The sequence below is a fragment of the Olea europaea genome, unplaced genomic scaffold, assembly GCF_002742605.1.
Source record: "Olea europaea var. sylvestris unplaced genomic scaffold, O_europaea_v1 scaffold3033, whole genome shotgun sequence".
Lineage (NCBI taxonomy): Eukaryota > Viridiplantae > Streptophyta > Magnoliopsida > Lamiales > Oleaceae > Olea > Olea europaea.
Window position 1 is genome coordinate 10,299 of NW_019249011.1, and position 23,092 is coordinate 33,390.

The following is a 23,092-nucleotide window of genomic DNA, read 5'->3' on the forward strand; positions in this document are numbered from 1 at the left end:
ATTTAGTTTAACTCGGTGTTACCACCACTTATTAACGTACATAATTATTTCTTATTTTACACATTATTAAAAAATATATAAATTAATTTTAACATCATTTGAACATTTATTAGTGCATGAAAACAAACGTGTGGAATCAAGAATCCAACAAAAAAATGTGATTCCATTTACTAGTTTTAACAAATGCTAACGCCCATTCTCATCCCTCCACGAGCTCCTTTAAAGCTCCATCTATAAACCCCCCAACCCCAACTCCCACTCCAAATACTCTTAGCGTTTTCCCCCCTCAAGAAACAAAATAATGACTATCAAGTCCCCCATTTTCCCTATACCTAAACCTCATCACTTTGGTGACTATGGCTTTGATCCTCAAATCATTTTCAGGTACTATTAACTTACGCTCAACAATTATACAAACGCACAAAGTCAACAAAGTAAAATATTTGATATATTGTATTCAACATTTCAACGAAATAAATTTAGTACTTCTCTTTCATGGTTCCATTGAGTGTGGTCTAGCATGAAAGGTTAATGAATCCTCGGAGTTGGTTCGAGAATAAGACATTCAATTATATAAAGTCGATGATATTGATATAAAATATAAAATTACTAAGTTTTAGAATTCTATCTTAAAATGTTAGCTTCTTTAATTTTGTGTAGAGAATAGTAAAACATTTTTTGAACTTGTTTCACATACACTTTATTGAATTACATTACTATTTATAAGGTTGTACAAGTGACCTATTTGAACCTGAATTCTATAAGATAATTGGCAGTTACAAAAAATATCTATTATCAAGATTATCGACAATTGAGAAGATATACAAAATAACCATCTAAATGTGAGATAAGGTTATCCAACGTTATCCGTTCTTGATCATATTTAAGCAATCCGCAAGATAGTGACTTGTTTAAGAACATTAATCTTGAAATATCACTTCTCGTTCAAGCTTTTATAATTACAATTACAATAAGTAATTCTATAATGACGTGTTCGCTTGTGTATATTTTTGAAACAAATGTATTGGAAGAAGGTAAAAAACAGAAGAGGGAGAACTCAAAGATCAAGAAGAAGATCAAACGGTGGTGGAAGAATGCCTTGGTCATTTTCGACTGGTTCCCACAAGACAACAAGTACAACTCGACCACCTCTGAGTATAACAGTTGCAATGATTTTGATTGGCAGGTCCATCATGTGCACCATCGCACTGGATCCGTTACACGTTATCGAACCACCAGCCTGCCGTCATTTGGACCACTTGCCGGAACTTCGACCAAGGATGAGGTGGAGATCCCATACATTAGCCTCAGGGAGCTTAACATGGATCAACAGAAGGAAGTCTCAACCACTGCCATGCCCATATATTTGGTAACCTAATGTGATAAGACTATTTGATTCTCAAACTTGGTCATATCTTCATTATTCCGCTGGAATCAACGAACTTTTGATTACTGAATTCTCAGATATTTATTTTATCGACAAGTCTTTGGTGTGAAATTTCATAGTTTTGTGCTTTCGTTGATTGCTGAATGTATAGTAATCTCAATGGTTGGTTCAGAAGGCAGAGTCGGCCGACACCAGAAAGCACTACACAAAATCATCGTTATGCCATAATAACCTCATTTGCGAGAAGCTTAATGTACAAACTTTCTGTCTAATCTTTAGAAAATGACACAAGAAAATAAAAAAATAAAAAGTATGAAACTGTTTAATCATCAGCTGAAGTACACTTTAATCAGCTGAAAATTTTTAGCAGTATTTTCCAAAGGCTCAACATCTTTAGCTGAAGGAAATTCTTGATGCTGATCAATGGAAGATTGAGAGGAACTCAGGTTCTTGACCTTGAGATCTTTGGAGTGACCTGAAATTTAGTTTGCACAAGTGAAGTAGGGTTATTCAAAAGCTATGAGCTTATTCTTGATGTAGCTATAAATGAAATGTGTCATATACAGTTTATGTTTTTAGATGAGATAGTTAAATATGGTACAGCGTTACTGTCTGCAAACCGTCCACTTTACATGCTAATACTCACGATTTCAGTAGCCATGCCTTGGAACAGTTGAAGAACTAGAATTTCTATTATTCATCTCTCAATATTATAGTAATATTTCAACTGCACGATTAATTGCATAGATTAGTACTTCCCAATTATTGAGATAAGTACTCGTCGCGGAAGTTTGATATCCGGCTGCTAAACAAGAGGGATATCGAACAACCATCTGTGATCCATTTCACATTCTCGGGCTGAAACTCAAAAAAACGACTTAGAACCTCAAGATCTCATGCAATTACTATCAGCAAAAAAATTTACAAGGCAATAATTATAGGAATAACTTATAGTTTCGATGGAAAATTCTGCGAGTATTATCTAAATGAGAACCATATCACATAAATTTTTACCTGTGTAGGAACAATTTAATGAGTAAAAATGCCCTATAAGGAAATATCTAAGCCAACTTACAGTTCGTTTAGATGAACTTTGGACCTTGGAGAGCTCAATATCCGGGGCCTTCTGCCTCCGTTTTTCATGAATGAGAACAAGTGCACATTTGCACATGAAGTAAAGAAGCAGCACACCAAGAGAAAATACCACAATCGATTCAACAACAATTGCCGATCCTAAAACTGTACCACAAAGCAAGGCTAACATTAGTTTTTTTATTATTCCTTTTTTGTTGGCTATGAAACAATGTTTGGTGTCAATTAGACAATTTAGCAAACAAAATTGCAAAAGTATATGCCCCCGTTTGGCCCTCATTCTTGACAAATTTTAATGGTTGGAATAGTATTTTTTTGAAAAATATGTGGTTGAAAAAAAATGAAAAGTTTTTGATTTGCGTATAATATTATTTTATGGAAGATTGTGTAGTTGAAAATAAGAGAGAAAAAAGAATGAGAATGAGAATGAGAATGGGGGCCAAACGGGGGCTATGTATCAAAACCAGTAACATGTAAATTCTGAAGTTCCACAAACACTTTTGAAATCAGAAGAGTTGTGATCGTTGTATCTTACAATGAGCTGCCAATGGACTAATTGGTCTTCGTCTTATGAGACTTATTGTAGACTCGGCAAGAAGAGGCATTGACATCATCTCTGTACAGTTAGGATAGCATCCATAGTTTCCCATATCATTTACTGTGACCGTTAAGACAGAACTATGTTCGCCGTCCTGTCGAGGAAAAAAGTTGATTCTATCATATACCACTATAACATATATAAGCGAATTTCTTCATTGGAAGAAGCCATGTTATGGTTCAAAAGTAAATTATATTATTAAATATCCAATTGCTTTATGAAAGACAATGAAGAGTGCTAGTACACTCACATGGTACAACAGTTGTTCCATAATACTGTTGCAGTCATTAATTGTACCTCGGATTCGGATACCTTTTGCTTTAACCACAAAATGCTTTGAGATGGTAACAAATGTTTGAATAGGCTGCCATTGATAACTCGTGTTTAACTTTAATTCGGTTGAACTAATGAGATCTGCTGGAAGGTTCGTTGACAGAAGTCCAGAGCTCACTTCCAAGGAGAAAACGACCAAAAAGCGAGACCAGTTGCCTAAAGATCGCTTGAGTATCAGGTACTATATGTATACTCAAAGTTCAACAAGCATTTACGCATGTATATTACATAAACTCAATACATAAATTCATCTGGCCTTTATATATTATTTTCGAATCCTTCTACTCTATCAATTCTTAAACATACCAGGAAAATTCTGAAGATCTGGATCTCCAATGAAGTCAAATTTGTCTCTTTGTCTAGCAAAGATAGGTGCCTCATCATTCTTTTCATCCAGGATAACGAATGAGGGAACATTAATAAAAGGTGGATCGTTGATTGGTTGCACATAAACCGGAACATTTAAATCATTCTTTCCATTTTTGTTGATTGTAGAAATTCGGAGTGTATCAGCACCATAGAAGTTCTCCTTTCTAATCCAAAGACAAGCAAATATTATAAGCTAGAAACATGATACCATGCCATTCGAATTGGAAAACAATGAGTTCAGTTAGTTGCACCCGAAGTATTGGATTGACTGAAGAGCAAAGTTGATCACTTCAACACAGCCTACTAAAGTTATTTCTTTATCCATTCCAATGTCTTTGCTGATAGAAAATTCATTCCATCTTGGATGCAAAAATTGCATTGGCATAGGAGAAAGCAAAAGTTCTCCGGACAGTGAACTGAAAGTAACAGTGATATTTTCTTCCAAATCAGAGTAAATAATTTCAAATCCCAAGAAACCACTGCATAGAGACCAAAAAACCAATAGCATTTGGATATGTTCGCGCTCGTATATTTTTAGTTTCATAGAATAACATCAGAGTACAAATAGCATCTTACCCGAACTTGGGACTGACTAGATCTTCTGTAGCTTGCAATTGACTTGGAATGAAAACAAACCGAGGTGGTATGCAGAGGACAAATAAATTTACAGCACCCGAAGCAACATTTCCATTTATATCAGCTATTGTATACAAGAAATAATCATTTCCGTAAAATCCTTTACATGGCGTATATCTAAAGAGATATCCATACTGTAGAAGTGAACCATGAGTGGGCTGCCAAGATGTGTTATATCAAGGATCCAGAAGAAAACTTTTCATTAGAATTTTGCAAGCATTACTTTCTACTGAAATCTGAAATCCTACATGCTTGTGTGATATTACTAAACTACGATTTTTAATCTATTAGCACGAAACTAGTTTCCAAGAAATGGCATTCTATTATTTACAAAAGAGGAACTTGAAGGTATAAGTTAAAGGAAATCCCCTAAGTTTTCTTCAACACTGGCTCAATCCCTTGTATATTGCATATTGCTTACCTTTGAATATTCCACAATACTTGCGTTGCCAACAGCAAAGTAATCGTTTTCTAGAACGTTAAAAGCAACTGACTCATCCTCCCATACAGAAATTGTATCATTGTAGACTTTAGGAAAATATTCACCTAAAACAGATGGGATTTAATATAGTATTAGGAATATAAATGTGGTGCTGAGTAAAGAAACTGAGTTCAGATTTTCATAGTACAGAACGAATAAATTATTACACATGCATGTGCATTCAAAGCTCAGAACTTACCACTGTACACATTCACCCCAAAGGGACATGGGACGAAACGGTTACCATCATATGAAGCGCATAACTCATACGTGCCAACATCATTTGCCAGGTAGCTACCAGTGTAATATCCATCATTGTTATCAGAAAACGTCCATGTGGAAGAAGCAGATCTGTTAATTGAAGCAATCTCTAGTTTCAACTTTGATTGTTGTAACAGGACGGGATTGTGATATGAATCCATGAGTTGTACAACTATTTCATTTTTAATCAGCTTCGACACTTTGGGCGCAAATTTCACAACCCCAGAGAGTGATAAATTAACATTGCCTGCAGTCGAACAATGAACCCATCAAGAACCTTTAAGATCAAGACAATGAACCAATACCCCATAGTCCACCCTCCCGAACAAGACAATAGTAGTGGGATACATATTATTCATATGCCAAGGACTGTTACCTGGACTTACTTCCTTTCTAAATGTATGTCCACCATTCAATGGAATATTTCCACAAAATACACGAATTTCATATAGACCACTCTTCTCGGGTACATAAATGACATCGAAGGCACTAGCTTTCTGATTCCAGTTTCCAGCAGACTGCATCCAAAAACCCAATATTATCAGTAATACTGTATCCTGTAGCACATAATATATATATATAAGGAATGCATAAGTATACTTCCTTCTTTGTGCTGAATATTGGAGCAGAATCAATTTGCGTACGATCGATATCATTCAGTCTACCAGTAGACAAACTACCTGTAGGACAGATGCGCCCTCCCACTCATAAATAACATTAAAATTTTTTAAAACCAATAATGGATTTAATCTTGCTTTTTACCATTGACAGTCTCCCTTATACGTATACTTGGCTGTATGATTTGGGAATCAAATTCATGCACAATTTGTACTTGAAGCCTTTTTAACTCAACAGGAGCAGGATATAGATAAGCATCTTTAAGAAACACAGAAAACTTTGCAGCATGACCAGCAACAGAATTATTTAGACCAGATCCATTGACAATGCTGTTCATTCCGTCGCAATAACCTATTTAAGATATTGCAAAAGATCAAAGATTTTAAACATATCACATGTGAAATATAAATAGGATTAAAAGTGGCCTTTGATTATTTGCTAATAATTCTGACTCTGCCTTAAGATATACAACTTCTGTAAGTTGAAGGGCGAGAGAAATGGTGAAGAAAATAACGAGTAATGAATTGTAGAACGGGATTTGGATTGCCATTCTTTGAAGATTGCGAAATTCAGTAAAGGAAATTCTTAACTTTCTTGGTGGATTATTAAAATGAAGTGGGCAAATTTGAAGCGGGAGATGTTTGAATATGATAACTGCTACAGGAAGAAAGTCGGTTGTGGCCATTAATCCACGTCCGGCACTGTTCCAATGTCTTAAACCATCGGCCCAAAATAGTAGGCAAGTACGAAGTGACATGGAGTAGTTATCATGGTTTCGCTAATAACTCATCATGTTCATGTTACAAAAGTATCATGATGTAAAGAAGTTAGCTCGATTAGCAAAACTAAAGAAATGAAGAACGACGTGCGAGAGGATAGCTTGGGAGTCTAAATATATATTTTCATATTCAGCACAATTTGAGCAATATGAGAAATGAAATTTTGCGATAATTCGCAAATGTGTTCCATCTTTTTCAATCCAATATGAAAAGACATGCGCTTATGGATTTACTGATTTATGTGTACATCAAGAAGAGTTTTAGTATGAATATGTACGTTGGATTATTTCAGAATCACTATGAAAATGATTATAAGTTAAGAGAATGTTTTACTTGACACTCAATAACGAGAGTGGCAACGGATCATAAAATTTAAAGTAGGATTTTTATTATCATTTAGCTAGTGCATTTAAGAAAGTCTGAATATAGTCTATTCTTTTGGCTAAATTATGAAATCACTCTTATGCCCCCGATTGATCTAGCTAAAAAATTAATAAAAATATAAGTCAAATTTTCAACCATTAATTTTAATCACATTTTATGGGATTCATGATGTCATCAATTTTTAACCACATATTTCATCAACTTATGTCAAAATATATTAAAAATCTAGTTTTTAACAAAACCAAAAAGAGGCTAAATTTTAGTTGCTACATTTTTAAATCAATAAATATTATTAGTTAAGATTCTAAAGGATTACATAATTGACAAAAGAAATAGAGAAAAATAAAGAAAGACTTGCATACAACAGAACTGGTTTTTTTATTTTATTTTATTTTTTATTTTAAAGGTCAAGAATTAGAACCTCATAATTATGGGCCCAATCTAAACTTGAAATAACAAGGAAAAATAAGGAAGTAATACATGACTCCTACATATAAAAATTACATTTCAAAACTAACAAACTTGTCAAATTATTTCCAAATTCAAATGTTAATTCCAATTAATAATATATATGATATATAATTAATTAGAATTAATTATCCCCACCCTACCCATCCCTACCAAATTAATAATATATCAATTCATGATATCCCACAGACACTTGCACCCACTTGTAAAAAAAATAAAAAAATGAAATTTTTTCTCAAGATTACACCCATCCTCGGAACCACACTCCTCTCCACCCAACTTCTAAAAAAATCCAAAGAATTAAAAAGATTTTTGGGAGATTACATCCCACCCCACGGAAGCACCCCAAAATTATCACTAACTATGTTATCTGTGACCATATTATTTTTTATGACTAGACTTGTGTTATATGTGATTAACTATAACTAAATTTGTTTTCGATCATAGCTTAAACTACCACCACCTCACGAGCACTGCCAACATGACCACCACTATCATAGCTTGCCCTACCATCACCAATTGCACACAAACAACAAAACTCATCCCAAAATTTTCGGTACCAAATTGTAACCAAATTCCCCCAAATCGCGACCAATAAAACTCAAACAACAAGCAGTGTGACACTTACAACGTAGCTGTGCAATGGTCACACAACGGTGAGTGCTGCTTGGTCTTTCGACAGAAAGAGGGAATACAGAGAACTTGTAGCTAGAGATGTTAACGAGTTGAGTCGAGTCGAGTTGGCTCGAGCTTTTTTTGGCCCGAGTCGAGCAAAAGCTCAGCCAAAAAAATTAAGGCTCGACCCGAGCTTTAGACCCAAGCCGAGCTAACTCAATTTTCTAGATTTTTTTCTCTTAGTTGCCTGTTTGGCAACCAAAATTAGCTGCCAAACAGGCAGCTAAAACTGCTGCCTGTTTGCTGCCGATTAAGGCAATTTAACTGTCTGTTTGGCAGCTAAATAGCTGCCAAATAGGCAGCAGATTTTTCCTTTTTAATTTTTTATTATTTTTTTTATGGGTCCACCCAGCTCGAGCTAACTCCCAGAAAATTAGGCTCGAGTCAAGCCGGAGAGCTTGATTGACATTCCTACCTGCAGTGGTGCGTTACTACTGCACCAACAGCAGTGGTGCCTCACCCTATCTAGGATATAGATAAGGTGCGTCGCTACACACGATGGTTCTGAACTAGTAGCACGGTGATGCTGAATATAGAGAAGGTGTGGGTCGAGAGGGGAGAGAGAGGAGAGTGTTACGTGTTGTCATACTTGACCAATCTACTTGAGCCGATGGCCCACTCAATCCGAACTACGTAGCCCTCCAGCCGAGGTGGCATGTATGGCCGAGGCCCATATACCGAGGCCGGTTAAGTAACTAAAGTCCATATGTCGAAGTCCATGAACTGAAGCCATGATGCGAGATCACCCAAAAGATAGCCGAAGCCCTAAAGTGGGAGTATTACGTGAGTGGCAGAAGCCCTGAATTCGAAGCCCAAGCAGAAGCCTCCGAACCATGAAGGAACGTCTTCCATGATCACTTCTCCCAAGAGATCTTCTACATAAAGTTCTTGTTTGAATGATTGATGGAACGTTTGTCATAAGTGTACATGTCAAGTCTTGTCATTAGCATGGGGGATCTGCATAATCAATAAATGCGCAGCAAGTTAGCAAGTTAAGGATGATGTCTAGGATTGGATGTTTGGATTAAAGAGATGAGGCCACGTGCCACCTCATCCAAGGGCTGCCATTTCACATGTACCACTATAAATACTTCCCTTGTGTAACATTAAAAGGCTAATGCAAGAATCAATACAAGAAACCACATTTTACTCTCTCTTTCATATTATCTTACAACACAATACGAGTTCATACATATTTACATGCACATTCATGAGTACCGATTGGTAATTATTGTACAATTGGATTGAGAACATCTTGCCGGATTCCAAACGTTCTCGTCCTGCGTCGTTAAGCTACTCCCACGCCCCTGATCCGTTTGTCCTAGACTGTCCACGTGTTTTAGTGTGTAGGACCTTCGCTCACGTGTGCGCGGGTGGGTCCAGCATCTGTTGGTAACATTTTTTAGGGGTCAACAAATTGGCGTCATCTGTGGGAAACCATACTATAACCACGAACAACCTTGAGGTAAAAGCTTATTGAAGAGCATTTAGGAATCCCCCTTGAAAAAGGATTTGTTCTTGAAAAAGAACAAGAGGAAGCCCCACAACTTAACAAAATTTGAAGAGTCAGACAAAAAGAAAATGAGGTCAAACGAAGACACCCCCCAGGAGGGTAAGAGAAAACGCGAATGTGCCTCCTCCACCTACTGCCTCAGTAGCTCGGCAAAGACTCCACCACCACCAAAGAAGAGATGGAATGTGGGCGACGGCATAGCTGTCAAGAGAAATGACTGCCATGACGACCAACATGAGGGATATTGCTAGCCAAAACTTAGCTATGAGGGAGCTCATGGCCCAAATGCAGGGCTAGGGAGGCTTTCCCATTTCTCCATACGCCCCTCAAGGGCACCAGCAAGAAGATGAAATTCAAAGTCATAGAGCTGCCTCACCGGACTATAGCCGAGGTGGAAGCCCATTTGAAAGGAAAGTGGAAGTTGATGTTTCCTCCAACTACGCTTCTGGCTGACCCACTGAGGTCCCATTGAACTATGATAACTTCCCACCTCTGTATGAGCAAGAGTTAAGACATAGGAGGGCAGACAGTGCATTTGACAGAATTAGCCCCGCTTAACCGAGGCTTAGGCAACAGCAGACTCACCATCCTTGGACAAGGCCACCGCCTCCACCTCCAACGCCCTAGCAGTTGGACGAAGGCATGAAAATGCCCCTGTGTTGCTTCGCCTAGAAATAGGCGCCAGAGGAGGGAGGAAGAGGCTAGAAATTGTCCCAAAACTTCTCACCAACAACCACGGCATGAGGCTGATAAACACAATTCAGATGAGCAGCAGAAGTTCTGTGACTTGGACGACGACGATGAGAATTTACCATTCTCGAGGGAACTAAGTGGTGCCCAGGATTCAAGCCACTATGTAATGCCAAAGATACCAAAGTATGACGGAAGAGGCGACCCAGAGAAGCACTTGAATGCTTATAAAACTCACATAAGCCTAAGGGGCGCCACCCCAGCTGTGAAGTGCAGAGCTTTCCATTTAACACTTAGTGGAGCGGCTGAAATTTGGTATAGAAGGTTATCGCCTGGGAGCATAAGAAGCTGGCCCGAGTTCAAGACAACATTCTTGAAGAGGTTCGCGGTAAGCAAAGAAGGAGAAGCCCCCATCCAACGTCTCCAAGACCTGAGACAAGCACATGGGGAGTCCCTAAAGAGCTTTCTATCACGCTTCACCGATGAGATGACGTATTGCATGCAAGTCACCGACCATGAGGCACTATCCACATTAAGGGGAGGTCTGAACATGAATACCCTATTCTGGAGGGACGTGCAAAATTAAGATCCCACCACCTATGATGCCCTACTCAAGATGATGAGGCGAAAAATTATCAATGAAGAATTGATTGAGCATAGGAACAGGGCAAGTAGAGGCCTCCCACCTCCTCAAAGGTAGCGTGCTAGAGGGCCGACCTCTCACTTGATGGACTACCAAATGAACCAGGTTGGAAATGAGAGGCCTGGCCAAGCACTTGCCACCACCACTTTAAACACGGTTCCTACCTTGGCATATGAGGATATCAACCCAATTACTAACACCCGACAGACGGAAACCCCACAAGGATCCCGTAGGGAAAGAGGTCGAAGTCGGGGTTCGGGACTTAGAAATAGGTCAAATCAGAACCCACCGGGATACTGTGTACACCATCAATCCTATGGACATGACACAGCGAATTATCGAGACTATGCGCATTGCTCTCGGCTGGAACCCCCTAGGGACAGAAATGAATCGCCCCAGGTGAACAGGCCCTCGCTCAGGCACGACAACCGATGTGCGCATGAGGAGGCTGCTCCCCGTCAAAGGGATGTTTCCCCACGACGAAGGGAGCGTGATATGGAGAGGCCCAGGGAAGGGCGCAACCACCGAAGAAACTGACAAGCCCAGGATGAGGCCCCTATCCACGAGGTGGATACCATATTTGGAGGCCCGTATGTTGGCAGTGAGACACGAAACGCCAAAAGGAATTACGCTCGGGAGGCTAAATATCTCCCTTTGGCAAGCTACATTGTGGATAGCAGCTCCCGGAGGAACCAAGTTCTACCCATTGTCTTCACCCAAAAGGACGTCGAGGGAGTTCACTACCCCCACTGCGATGCACTTGTTGTGAGAGCTGTCATAACCCGAAATGAGCTCAAGCGAATGTTAGTTGACAACGGTAGCTCCATCAACATTCTATTTGGGTCCGCCTTTGACAAGATGATATTGGATCATCAGTTGACACCCACCACAACTCCTTTGTACGGATTCATCGGAGATAGCATCACTCCAAGGGGAAAGATAACACTTGCAGTGGAGATGGGAGAGTCTCCCCAAACTACGATGAACCTCATGGAGTTCCTCATTGTTGATAGTCGATTGGCCTACCATGGAGTATTAGGTAGGCCCACCCTAAAAGAATTGGGAGCAGTCACCTCCATCCACCACCTCTGTATGAAATTCCCGATGAAAAATGGGTGGCAACGGTGAGAGGCGACCAAAGAGGATCAAGAGAGTGTTATCTAAGCTCCATAAAAAAGGTAGAGCCCTGGGACGTCCATGTAATCATAGTCGATATAGTCATGGCTGATGTCCCAGGTGATGCTCCCACTAAACCAGAAGACATCGATATGATTGATGCACCACCCAATCCGAAGGTATTGGTCATTGATGAGAATTGAACACGAACCTCAAGCATCCCGAGTTGAGAAACTTAAGAGCTTCTCGGTAGACCCCGAAGACCCATCCAAGGTGCTGAAAGTAAGCAAGGCCTTATTCGACATTTTGAAGGAAAACATTAAGGATTTTCTAAGTAGGAACCTTGATGTCTTTGCTTGGAGGCATGAGGACATGGTAGGCATAAACCCCAAGGTTAGTTGCCACTACCTGAAAGTCTATCCTAAGGTTGCCCTGCACAGACAAAAAAGGAGAGCCCTCAATCCTGAAAGGTACGAGGCTCTGAAAGAAGAGGTTCAGAAACTCATCCAAAACGGCTTTATCAAGGAGGCTACCTATCCGAGGTGGGTCTCCAACCCGATTTTAGTGAAGAAACACAACGACAAGTGGAGGGTGTGCATCGACTTCACCAACCTCAACAGAGCTTGCCCGAAAGACAGCTTTCCTCTCCCAAGGATTGACCAACTAGTAGACTCCACGGCTGGTCAAGAGTTGTTGAGCTTTATGGACGCATACTCCGGCTACAACCAAATACCCATGCACCCGGCTGATGAGGAGCACACCTCTTTCATTACAGACCGAGGCCTTTATTGTTATAGGATGACGCCCTTCGGGTTGAAAAACGCCGGAGCGACTTACCAAAGGCTCGTCAACAAAATGTTCATGGACCTTATCGATAAGACAATGGAGGTATATGTGGATGACATGTTGGTAAAGAGTTTGGAGGCTGAGGACCACATAACGTACCTCAACAACACCTTCCAAATCTTGAGAAGATATAGGATGAGGCTCAACCCCCTCAAGTGCGCCTTTGGAGTGGCCTCCGGCAAATTCTTAGGATACATGGTCAATCAACATGGAATTGAAGCCAACCCTGAGAAGATTGAGGCCCTATACAAGATGAGGTCCCCCCAAAAGCCAAAGGAAGTGCAAAGTTTGACTGGGCGAGTGGCCGTACTTAGTCATTTCGTCTCCAAAGCTATAGACAAATGCCTCCCATTTTTCAAAGTGCTGAAAGCTGGAAAGAAGTTCCAATGGAACGAGGAGTGTGAAAAGACCTTCCAAGGCCTGAAAAAGCACTTGGGGCAGGCCTCTCTCCTCTCCAAACCAAAGCTCGGTGAGATCCTACAGCTATATCTGGCCGTCTCTAATGAGGCCATCAGTTCTGTTCTAACCCGAGAAGAAGGGACCACCCAACTTTCCATTTACTATACAAGTAAAGCACTCCTATCACCGGAAACCCATTATCCCGATATGGAGAAGCTCGCTTTGGCTTTGATCACGGCCTCCAGGAAATTGAGACCCTACTTCCAAGCTCACACCATCCATGTGCTGACAAACTTTTCCCTAAGGTAGGTACTCCAAAAGCCTGATGCCTCAGGAAGATTATTAAAGTGGGCAGTGGAGCTAAGTGAATTTGACCTCATGTTCAAGGCTAGGGCAGCCATCAAGGGTCAAGCCTTGGCTGACTTTGTGGCAGAATTCGCCAATTTACCCGAGGTAGATGAAATCATGGAACCCGTCGAGCCCCCTACGTGGAATTTATTCGTTGATGGGTCGGCTGGGGATGCCGGCTCAGGTGCTGGAGTTGTCCTCATCAGCCCCGAAGGTCACAAGCTAAACTCAGTGGTGAGGTTCGGGTTCAAAGCCACCAACAATGTAGCAAAATATGAGGCCCTTTTTGCAGGCCTTAGGCTGGCCAAGGAAATGCAAGTAAAGAGGCTACTCATCAGCTGTGACTCCCAGGTCGTCGTTAGCCAGGTCAATGGTAACTTCTCAGCCAAGGACAAAACGATGGCCTCCTACTTGAAAATGGTGATAAATCTCATCCCATCCTTTGAAAAATTTGAACTAACCCAGATCCCTCGCATCGAAAATGCTCATGCGGATGCACTCTCCAAGCTCGCTAGTAGCAAGGATTCAAAACTACTCACAGCAGTTCCTATAGAGCACATCTTCCTGCCGTCAACCTAGGCCCCCAATGTAATGTGGGTCGCTGGGACTCCTACCTGGATGCAGCCAATCGTAGCATAGCTCAAAGACCAGGTACTTTCCACTGACAAGCATGAGGCCTACAAGCTAAGGAGGAGGTCAGCCCACTTCCACTTCGTTGATGATGTTCTCTATGAAAGGTCATTTTCCTCCCCACTCTTACAGTGCGTTGGAGGAGAAGATGCTACTTACATATTAACAGAAGTCCATGAGGGCGTGTGCAACAATCACTCCGGAGGTCTATCTTTGGCACAAAAAATATTGAGACAGGGGTACTACTGGCCCACCTTGAAAAGGGACGCCTTCGAGTTTGTACGAAAGTGTGATAAATGCCAACGATTTTCTTCGGTATAAAGACAACTGTCGTAGGATTTGACCGCGGTCTCCAGCCCTTGACCTTTCTCTAAATGGGAGGTGGACCTCATAGGTCCTCTTCCTAAAGGTAGAAGAGGTGCAAGCTTTGTAATTGTAGCCATTGATTACTTTACAAAATGGGTCGAGGCTGAACCACTAGCAAAAATCACAGAAGCCAACACTTCCAAGATCTTGTGGAAGAATATTATATACCGGTTCGGGATTCCCTACTCAATCGTCTCAGGCAATGGTAGACAATTCGACAACAAGAAGGTTAGAGTACTATGCGAAGAACTCGACATCAAGGAACATTTTCTCCATGCCTCACCACCCACAAGCAAATGGCCAAGTTGAGGCTGTGAACAAAATAATCAAACACGTCCTCAAAAGAAAGCTTGATGTGTCAAAAGGGGCCTGGGTAGATGAGCTGCCACAAGTACTTTGGGCAATCTGAACCACCACAAGGACCCCAACTAGGGAAACACATTTCCTCATGGCATATGATACTGAGGCGATGAGCCCCGTTGAGGTCGGACTTTCGTCTCCAAGACGTGCATTTTAGTGAGGTAACGAACGATGAGCTTTGAAGGTACGACCTCGACTTCATCGAAGAGAGAAGAAATGACTCCCAGTTGAAGCTCGGCACATATCAAAGGAAGATGACGAAGTACTTCAACTCAAAGGCAATGAAGAGATCATTCCGAGTCAATGATTTGGTCCTTAGGAGAGTCTTCCTCTCCTCAAAGGAACCTGGTTCCGATTCCCTGGGTCCGAACTGGGAAGGCCCATGTAAAATTAGAGAAGAGATCCGGCCTGAGACTTACTGGATTGAAGACATGAACGGCAAGGCACAACCCCGTCCATGGAACATCGAACACCTCAGAATCTATTACCAATGAATGTACTACCTCGCTAGACGATCTTTCTCAGCTCTTGTAACATTTCTATGGTTCAATAAAATTCTATGATTAAATTAACACGTTGCATTACTTCCTCACCTCGGAGGAGAGGCTAGCGTCCCATCTCTGGGCCACCTCGCTTGAACTTCAAGGCGCATGCACATACCTCCCTTTGGCGAAGCTGAATGCCAAGGGGAGAAACCTCAACATGACTGCACCATCCACCATGTTGGAAAGCGTCGTCACCTCAGAAGAGAGGTCAGCGTCCCATCTCTGGGCCACCTCGCTTGAACTCCGAGGCGCATGCACATGTCTCCCTTTGGCGAGGTTGAACGCCAAGGGGAGAATCCTCAACATGGCTGCACCATCCACCATGTTGGGAAGCATCGTCACCTCGGAGGAGAGGCCAACGTCCCATCTCTGGGCCACCTCGCTTGAATTCCGAGGCGCATGTACATGCCTCCCTTTGGCGAGGCTGAATGTCAAGGGAAGAAGCCTCAACATGGCTTCACCATCCACCATGTTGAGAATCATCGTCACCTCGGAAGAGAGACCAGCGTCCTATTTCTGAGCCACCTCGCTTGAACTCCGAGGCGCATGAACATGCCTCTCTTTGGCGAGGCTGAACGCCAAGGGGAGAAGTCTCAACATGGCTGTACCATCCACCATGTTGGGAAGTATCGTCACCTCGGAGGAGAGGCCATCGTCCCATCTCTAGGCCACCTCGTTTGAACTCCAAGGCGTATGCACATGCCTCCCTTTGGCGAGGCTGAACGCCAAGGGGAGAAGCCTCAACATGGCTGCACCATTCACCATGTTGGGAAGCGTCTTCACCTTGGAGGATAGGCCAGAGTCCCATCTCTGGGCCACCTCGCCTGAGCTTTGAGGCTCAAACACTTGAATAGAGTAATATTCTCAGTTCGGCTACAACAGGGTTCATTCTTAGGATCCCTTCAGGTTACAGTTATTAAGTTTAAGTACAATTCATTTGCTTAAGTCCAATATTGGTCATAACTCGTGAGGCTTGCATACAATTTATTTGTTCAAGTGATTGGAGTTAGGATACCCAGTTAAAGTTATTTAGTTCTTCAATTAACATTATGTTCAATTACTTAACAAGGCCAACACACTTAAGAGAAAGAAACAACATTGAATGAAAAAGAGATTATATTGATTTTCAACTGATATTACAAAAGGGGGGCCTGAGGCCAGTACATCATGGATAACTGAAAAGAAAACTATCCTAAGCCTGGAAAGATGATGGAGGTGCCTCAGTAGTTGGAACTTCCGCAGCTTGAGCATCAGAATTTGCTTCTTCTGCCTCTGCTACTTCATCTCCCACCACTTCATCAGCTGGGGTTTGAGGCACTTCGTCTACAAACTCCGACCTGAGTTCTGACAAATCCTGATTAGGATACAATTCCTCAGCTTGCTCCATCACTTCGGCATAAGCAAAGTTCCTCCAGTAAGTGCTGAAGCTCTTGTACTCCTCGGTATTGTGAAAGTTGGCAATGTAGTCCTTTACTACCTCCTCCCTTGCATTTTGGGCTTCCTCCCTAGCATATGCTTTATCATTGACGTACCACTTAATTTGGCCCTCGATGAACTTGTATGCATCTTGGGCCCCTGCCAGCTCCCTGTTAGCCTTCTCTAAGGCTTCGGCTGTCACCTTTTGTGATCATTGAAAACCTCCACCTTCTTAGTCAAGGAGGCTACCTCGCACTGGGATTCATTAACTTCCTTCTTCAATGCCTCTATGTGAGCCAAGGCAAACTCCAGCTTAGCTGATTCTTCAAGTTTTTGGGCCCTAGCTTCCTCAACCTCGGCCTAGCTATCTTCAGTTTCTCTGCAAGGGAGGCCATCTTTCTCTCTGAGGATTGGGTCCTCATCTGAAAGTCAGTAAGGGCCTCCCTGCACTCTAGTGCGAGGCCAAAAGTCCTAACACTTTGGCTCACAAGAGCCCTCATCAAGTACGTGGCATCACAGGCGAAGGCGTGCAGCTGCCATTGATCCGTCCAAAATTTATAAAAATTTTCAGTAATGCCTCGAATCTTAGGTGGTAGGGCCTCCACCAAAGCTGGGGCCAGAGGCTCCTCCCTTCTAGCGAGGAAGCTAAGAGACTTTCCTTGCACTCGACCCGGCCTCTGTTTGGCAGCCTCTTCCTCGGCCACTTCAGCTTGCTTCCTTGTAGCCTCTTTCCTCACCTCTTCAGCCTCGGCACGCCTTACCATTTCAATCTTAACCGCTTTTGAGGCGACTTCCAGTAGCTTCGGCTGCCCGGCTTCTTTGCCTTCATGGGACACAGAAGTCCCAAACTTGCCAAACGAGCTGGAGGTGTGCACCAGTTTCCTCTTCTTCGACTCCTCAGGGACTTTCTCCTTTCCCCGAGGCTCCTTGGACTTTTCTGGTCTCTGGGGGGTCCCCTCTTCAGAAGCCCGCGATGTGCTGTCCTTAGAGAGATGCTCCACTCTACCTCGGACCTCCTTGGCATCACTTGACCCCGGCTTCAGGGGCCTCACCTTCACAGTGGAGGTTGCCTTAAGTATGGACGCCATGTCAGGAGCTGGGCACTTCTTCCTCTTAAACTTGTTTGCAGAACACAGTGCGTCAGTATCAAAATGAAAACACAAAAATATACAAGTGTGGAAGCTTCGTACCCTTGGAGGCCATTAGTTCAAAATCGAGGAAATTGCGACTTCTGTCGATGAGGTGGTCGAAGTGGTGAAGCTTCAGAGGTCTCTTGTAAATGTCCTATATCACTTCAAACTCCTCCCTACTCAGCTCGAACCTCGTACTAGTATCTGGAAAGGAAGCCTCAACAGTTAGAAAAATAAAATTTTTAATACAGATTACAAACTTAGGCTAGGAGACACACGAGCTTCGTAGTACTGGGTCAGTACTGTGCAAGCCAGGGCTTTGTCCCCCTCCACTGCCTGCCACCTGCCTCCCACCCAGAACCACGACTCCTTCTACCCCTTGATGGAAGAAGGCAATGCCACCACAAATGGTGCATGAGCCCCTTAAGGAGTTAGGTAATACTACCCCCTAGACTCCTTCCCTATTACCCTAGGTTGGAACAGGGTCATGAAGACGTGGAGAGGCATGTCTTTCCCAAGTGATTTCACAGGAAGTACGAGTCGAGCAACTAGCTCTACCTGTTTGGCAGAACCTGGGTCATCGACAACATGAAGTTTCTCAGCATCGCCCTAAAGAAGGGATGCAGGGAAAGACGCATACTTGCCTCAAACGGGGTATTCACTCACCGCCACACAATCGGGCCTCAGATAACAGGCCGCTCATGGGCTTTGGGAACTAAAATTTTCACATAGCGAGGCACACAGTACCTCTTCCTAATCTCCCCCAACCTCTTCCCTGTCATATTTGAAGGCACCCTAGACGCCCCCCACTCTTCGCTATAGTCTACTGGCTCCTCAATCATATCATACCTATCCACCTTAGAATCCTCCTGTGATTGACCCCATGGCCCAATGACGCCACAGTGACCAACTCCTTACCCGAAGTGGACTCCATCTCAGAAATGACTAAGAACGCAATAAAAGGAGGATTTTCTATGAAAAATACCTACTGAAAAACTATGCGAACAGAAAGTGCCAAAAAATCAGTGAACGGAAAGCCTCAACACCGGAATGTTTAAGTTTTAAGAGAAGAAGTCAGATTGCAAGTGCTGAAAAATCTAGAAAAAGGGAGTTCTCTAGCCTTTTATAAAGAGCCAGGACGAACCCCCACCGTCAGATCGAAGCTTATTCAATCCGGACCCTTCATTTTAAATCAAATTCGAAGCGTAGAATTCAAACGATTTTTCAAACCTACGCCTCAGATTTAGGCATGTCTCCCACGCACCTCATCCAACGCGTCTGCTTCTAGAAGCTCCAGCTGTTCTAATAATTACGATTTTAATTCAACGGCAGCAGGTGCCTTGGAAGTTGCAATGGTTCAGCCACCTTTTCTCGAAAACATGCGCAAAATATCAAATCATTGGCACAACTGCCAAGGAACAATTATTGTCAATGCACCTCGGCTTCATCTTCAACATTCAGCCATCAAGCCTCATAGGTTCGGTTTCCCAACCATCTCGGCTTTAACTTCAACATTCAGCAATCAACCCTCGAAGGTTCAGTTTGCCAACCACCTCGACTTCATCTTCAACATTCAGCCATCAAGCCTCGCAGGTTCGATTTCCAACCACCTCGACTTCATCTTCAACATTCAGACATCAAGCCTCGTAGGGTCGGTTTCCCAACCGCCTCGACTTCAACTGCAACATTCAGCCATCAAATCTCGCAGGTTCAGTTTCCTAACCACCTCGGCTTCATCTTGAACATTCAGCCATCAAGCCTCAAAGGTTCGGTTTGCCAACCACCTCGACTTCATCTTCAACATTTAGCCATCAAGCCTTGCAGGTTCGGTTTCCCAATCACCTCGGCTCATCTTCATCTTTCACTTTTCACAAACCTCGCACATTCAGTTCATTTCACCACCTCGGCTTCTTCATCATTCACCCAAAACAGCACATTTCTAACTCCAACCATGATATAAATATCTATACTTGGACTTGGGGGACTATTATTTAGGGTTCAAAAACTCTTTCAATTTTTACCCAACCCACTGGCTTTACTTCATTAAAGTCCACGCTTTACATAAATGACTATACTTGGACTTGGGGGCTATTGTTACGTGTTGTCATATTTGGCCAACCTACTTGGGCCTATTACCCACTCAATCTGAACCATGTAGCCCTCCAGCCGAGGTGGCATGTATGGTCGAGGCCCTTTGTGTCGAGGCCCATATATCGAGGCTGGTTAAGTAGCCGAAGTCCATACGTCGAGGCCCATGAATCGAAGCCATGATGTGAGATCACCCAAAAGATAGCCGAAGCCCTAAAGTGGGAGTATTACATGAGTGGCAGAAGCCCTAAATCTGAAGCCTAAGCAGAAGCCTCCGAACCGTGAAAGAACGTCTTCCATGATCACTTCTCCCAAGAGATCTTCTACATAAAGATCTGTTTAAATGATTGATGGAACGTTTGTCATAAATGTATATGTCAAGTCTTATCATTAGCATGGGGGTTCTGCATAATCAATAAATATGCAGCAAGCTAGGAAGTCAAGGATGATGCTTAGGATTGGATGTTTGGATTAAAGAGATGAGGCCACGTGCCACCTCATCCAAGGGCTGCCATTTCACATGTACCACTATAAATACTTTCCTTGTGTAACATTAAAAGGCTAATGCAAGAATCAATACAAGAAACCACATTTTACTCTCTTTCATATTATCTTACAACACAATACGAGTTCATATATATTTACATGCACATTCATGAGTACCGATTGGTAATTATTGTACAATCGAATTGAGAACATCCCGTCGGATTCCGAACTCTCTTGTCCCACGTTGTTGAGCTACTCCCACGCCCTTGATCCGTTCGTCCTAGATCGTCCACGTGTCTTAGCGTGTAGGACCTTCGCTCACGTGTGCGCGGGTGGGTCCGGCATCTGTTGGTAACATTTTTTGGGGTCAATAGAGAGAATGGGGAAAATTGATTAGGGGTGGATAGGTTGGGGTGTTTATTTGAATGATATATTATTATTATATTAAATTTTTAATAGTTAATTTACTAAAATTTAATTACCACCTAATATTTGAATATAATTAATCCATCTTATTTATGAATTGTAGTCTTTATATGTAGGATTTTGGGTAATTTTCCCAAAAGATAATAGAAGCAAACCAGTAATTGTAGCTGTAAACCTTCCCATTGTAGTGATAAATTTGTCAATTTCTCCAATATCTTATGGAGCATAAGAATCTTTCGCCAAATTAAAATTAAATTAACTTGATTTCAAAAATCCAAAAAAATAGTAATAATACTTTAAAATTTTCTTTTCCCATGAAATTCAAAAGAGAAACTCCAATTTAAAAATTTGATAACATATTAAACCAACAAAATGAATAACTCAATTATATTATTTTGATAGGTTGGGGATAAAGTAGACCATGCATGTAATTTGGATTTCGATTCATTCCATAGTGATATGCTGATTGAATCATCGAAAGGAGTATGGTAGAAAAGTATGGACATGGACTAGGAAATGATGAAACAATTTTAGACATTAATATAATTTTCAATGAGCTAATATCAAAATCAATCGTTGTCATTTTTCATTAAAATCTCAAGTTTGATACAAATACCCTTTTCTTATTATGATGGATACAAATTGATGAGTTGTAATTAAAATGTATTGTTGACCTCATAAATTGGACCCTTCACGTGGCCAACCGATAGCTACTCCACGTATTCCTCATTGCGCATAGTTAACGCACGATCAGATGTACACGGTCGGAACCAGCGGAGGTGGCGACGGCCGCTTACACTCCGATTGTCAAATTAGCCTTAGGTGATCGAAACAATACCAAGGTTGTGCAACATAGTGGGGAGGAGAATATATATTTGCTTGTTATGGAAAGCTATGTTGTAAGAGTTTCATTACCTTTGCCCCTTGTCAAACCTTGGGTATTTATAGATGAGGGGAACCGTTGGATATGGGACATGTGTATGCATCTGGCGGTGTGAGGCGTATGCTCATAGGCGTCAATCTACTGCGTCTATAGAGTGGGCGGGCAATTACTTCTTCCGAGTTGAGTTGACATAAAGTTGATACGTCACATCAACTAGGCTCATGGAGACGTCAAATCAATTAAACCTTAGGGGCAGAAAGGATCCTGACATAGATCTCTTTCTGAAATTGGCGACGGATCCTGGCAGAGGTCCTCGGAGTGCGCCTTGGCTTCAGAGGTGAGGACGCTTTGGTCGATTCCTCACAGTACGTTAGCAGATCGACAACATTGATGGTGAAATCTCTTCGGAACCACTTTGGATGGGTGTTGAACACCTCGTAATAGGCAAAGGTATACTCTTCGAAGTGGTTCGGATAGGGGTCTAACAGTGGTCCGGATGGGTGCTGAACACCTCGTAATAGGCAGAGGTAGACTCTCCAAAGTGGTTCGGAGAGGGGCGTAACAGTGGTCCCCCCAAGTTTAGGCATGAATATTTATATCATGGGTGGACTTATTTTCCCGATTGGTTATGTTTGCCTCGGGACAGGAACCTCGGTTTGTGAGAGCTTGCGGGTTGGTTTTCCATTTTTATCGAAGAGATGTAGGTCGGGAAATATTTTTGACAGATGCGATAAAGTTTTATCATTGACAAAGGAACTTCTTTGTAACCAATGTGCTGGCCTATGGGACGATGCGATGGGAGGCAGCCAAAGCTTTGTAAAGCTTAGGAGGGAACGCAGCCACTGAGGCGATGACCCACAGGGGACTCCGTATCGGGTGTGTCTAAGCTTTGTAAAGCTGAGTGAAGAGCTCATCTATCCCTGGTGCGCTGACCCACAGGGATGACTCGTTGGGAGATGGCTAAAGCTTTGTAAAGCTTAGGAAGGAACGCAGCTACTGAGGCGATGATCCACAGGGTACTCCGCGTCAGGTGCGTCTAAGCTTTGTAAAGCTGAGTGAGGAGCTCATCTACCATCGGTGCGCTGACTTACAGGGACGATGCGTTAGGAGATGGCTAAAACTTTAT

General features: G+C 42.3%; 2 protein-coding genes across 3 annotated transcripts; one reads left to right on the forward strand and one right to left on the reverse strand.

The window, feature by feature from the left end:
* Positions 1-301: 301 nt before the first annotated feature.
* Positions 302-1,378, forward strand: LOC111384879. Its single transcript, XM_023009220.1, has 2 exons — positions 302-384; positions 889-1,378. The coding sequence occupies exons 1-2, from the start codon at positions 302-304 to the stop codon at positions 1,376-1,378; spliced, it is 573 nt and encodes a 190-aa protein (XP_022864988.1).
* Positions 1,379-1,602: 224 nt separating this feature from the next.
* Positions 1,603-6,128, reverse strand: LOC111384881 (protein GAMETE EXPRESSED 2). 2 transcript variants are annotated; one of them, XM_023009222.1, is made up of 12 exons: positions 5,920-6,128; positions 5,758-5,837; positions 5,534-5,675; positions 5,096-5,404; positions 4,837-4,961; positions 4,356-4,573; positions 4,031-4,258; positions 3,717-3,943; positions 3,328-3,566; positions 3,015-3,171; positions 2,463-2,626; positions 1,606-1,862 (listed from the first exon to the last, which is right to left on the reverse strand). In XM_023009222.1, the coding sequence occupies exons 1-12, from the start codon at positions 6,110-6,112 to the stop codon at positions 1,830-1,832; spliced, it is 2,115 nt and encodes a 704-aa protein (XP_022864990.1). In that variant the 5' UTR covers positions 6,113-6,128; the 3' UTR covers positions 1,606-1,829. The 2 variants fall into 2 exon arrangements, with proteins under 2 accessions (XP_022864989.1, XP_022864990.1); XM_023009221.1 differs by having other exon boundaries at positions 1,603-2,626.
* Positions 6,129-23,092: the final 16,964 nt, after the last annotated feature.

What these genes read in the sequence shown, in the direction of transcription:
- LOC111384879 (XM_023009220.1), top strand. Translation starts at nt 302, where the DNA reads ATGACTATCAAGTCCCCCATTTTCCCTATACCTAAACCTCATCACTTT. An exon ending in GATCCTCAAATCATTTTCAG is followed by an intron (nt 385 to 888) that starts GTACTATTAACT and finishes ATCATATTTAAG; the next exon opens with CAATCCGCAAGATAGTGACT.
- LOC111384881 (XM_023009221.1), bottom strand. Translation starts at nt 6,112, where the DNA reads ATGAACAGCATTGTCAATGGATCTGGTCTAAATAATTCTGTTGCTGGT. An exon ending in GTATTGTGGAATATTCAAAG is followed by an intron (nt 4,574 to 4,836) that starts GTAAGCAATATG and finishes ACATCTTGGCAG; the next exon opens with CCCACTCATGGTTCACTTCT. An exon ending in CTAGTCAGTCCCAAGTTCGG is followed by an intron (nt 4,259 to 4,355) that starts GTAAGATGCTAT and finishes GTCTCTATGCAG; the next exon opens with TGGTTTCTTGGGATTTGAAA.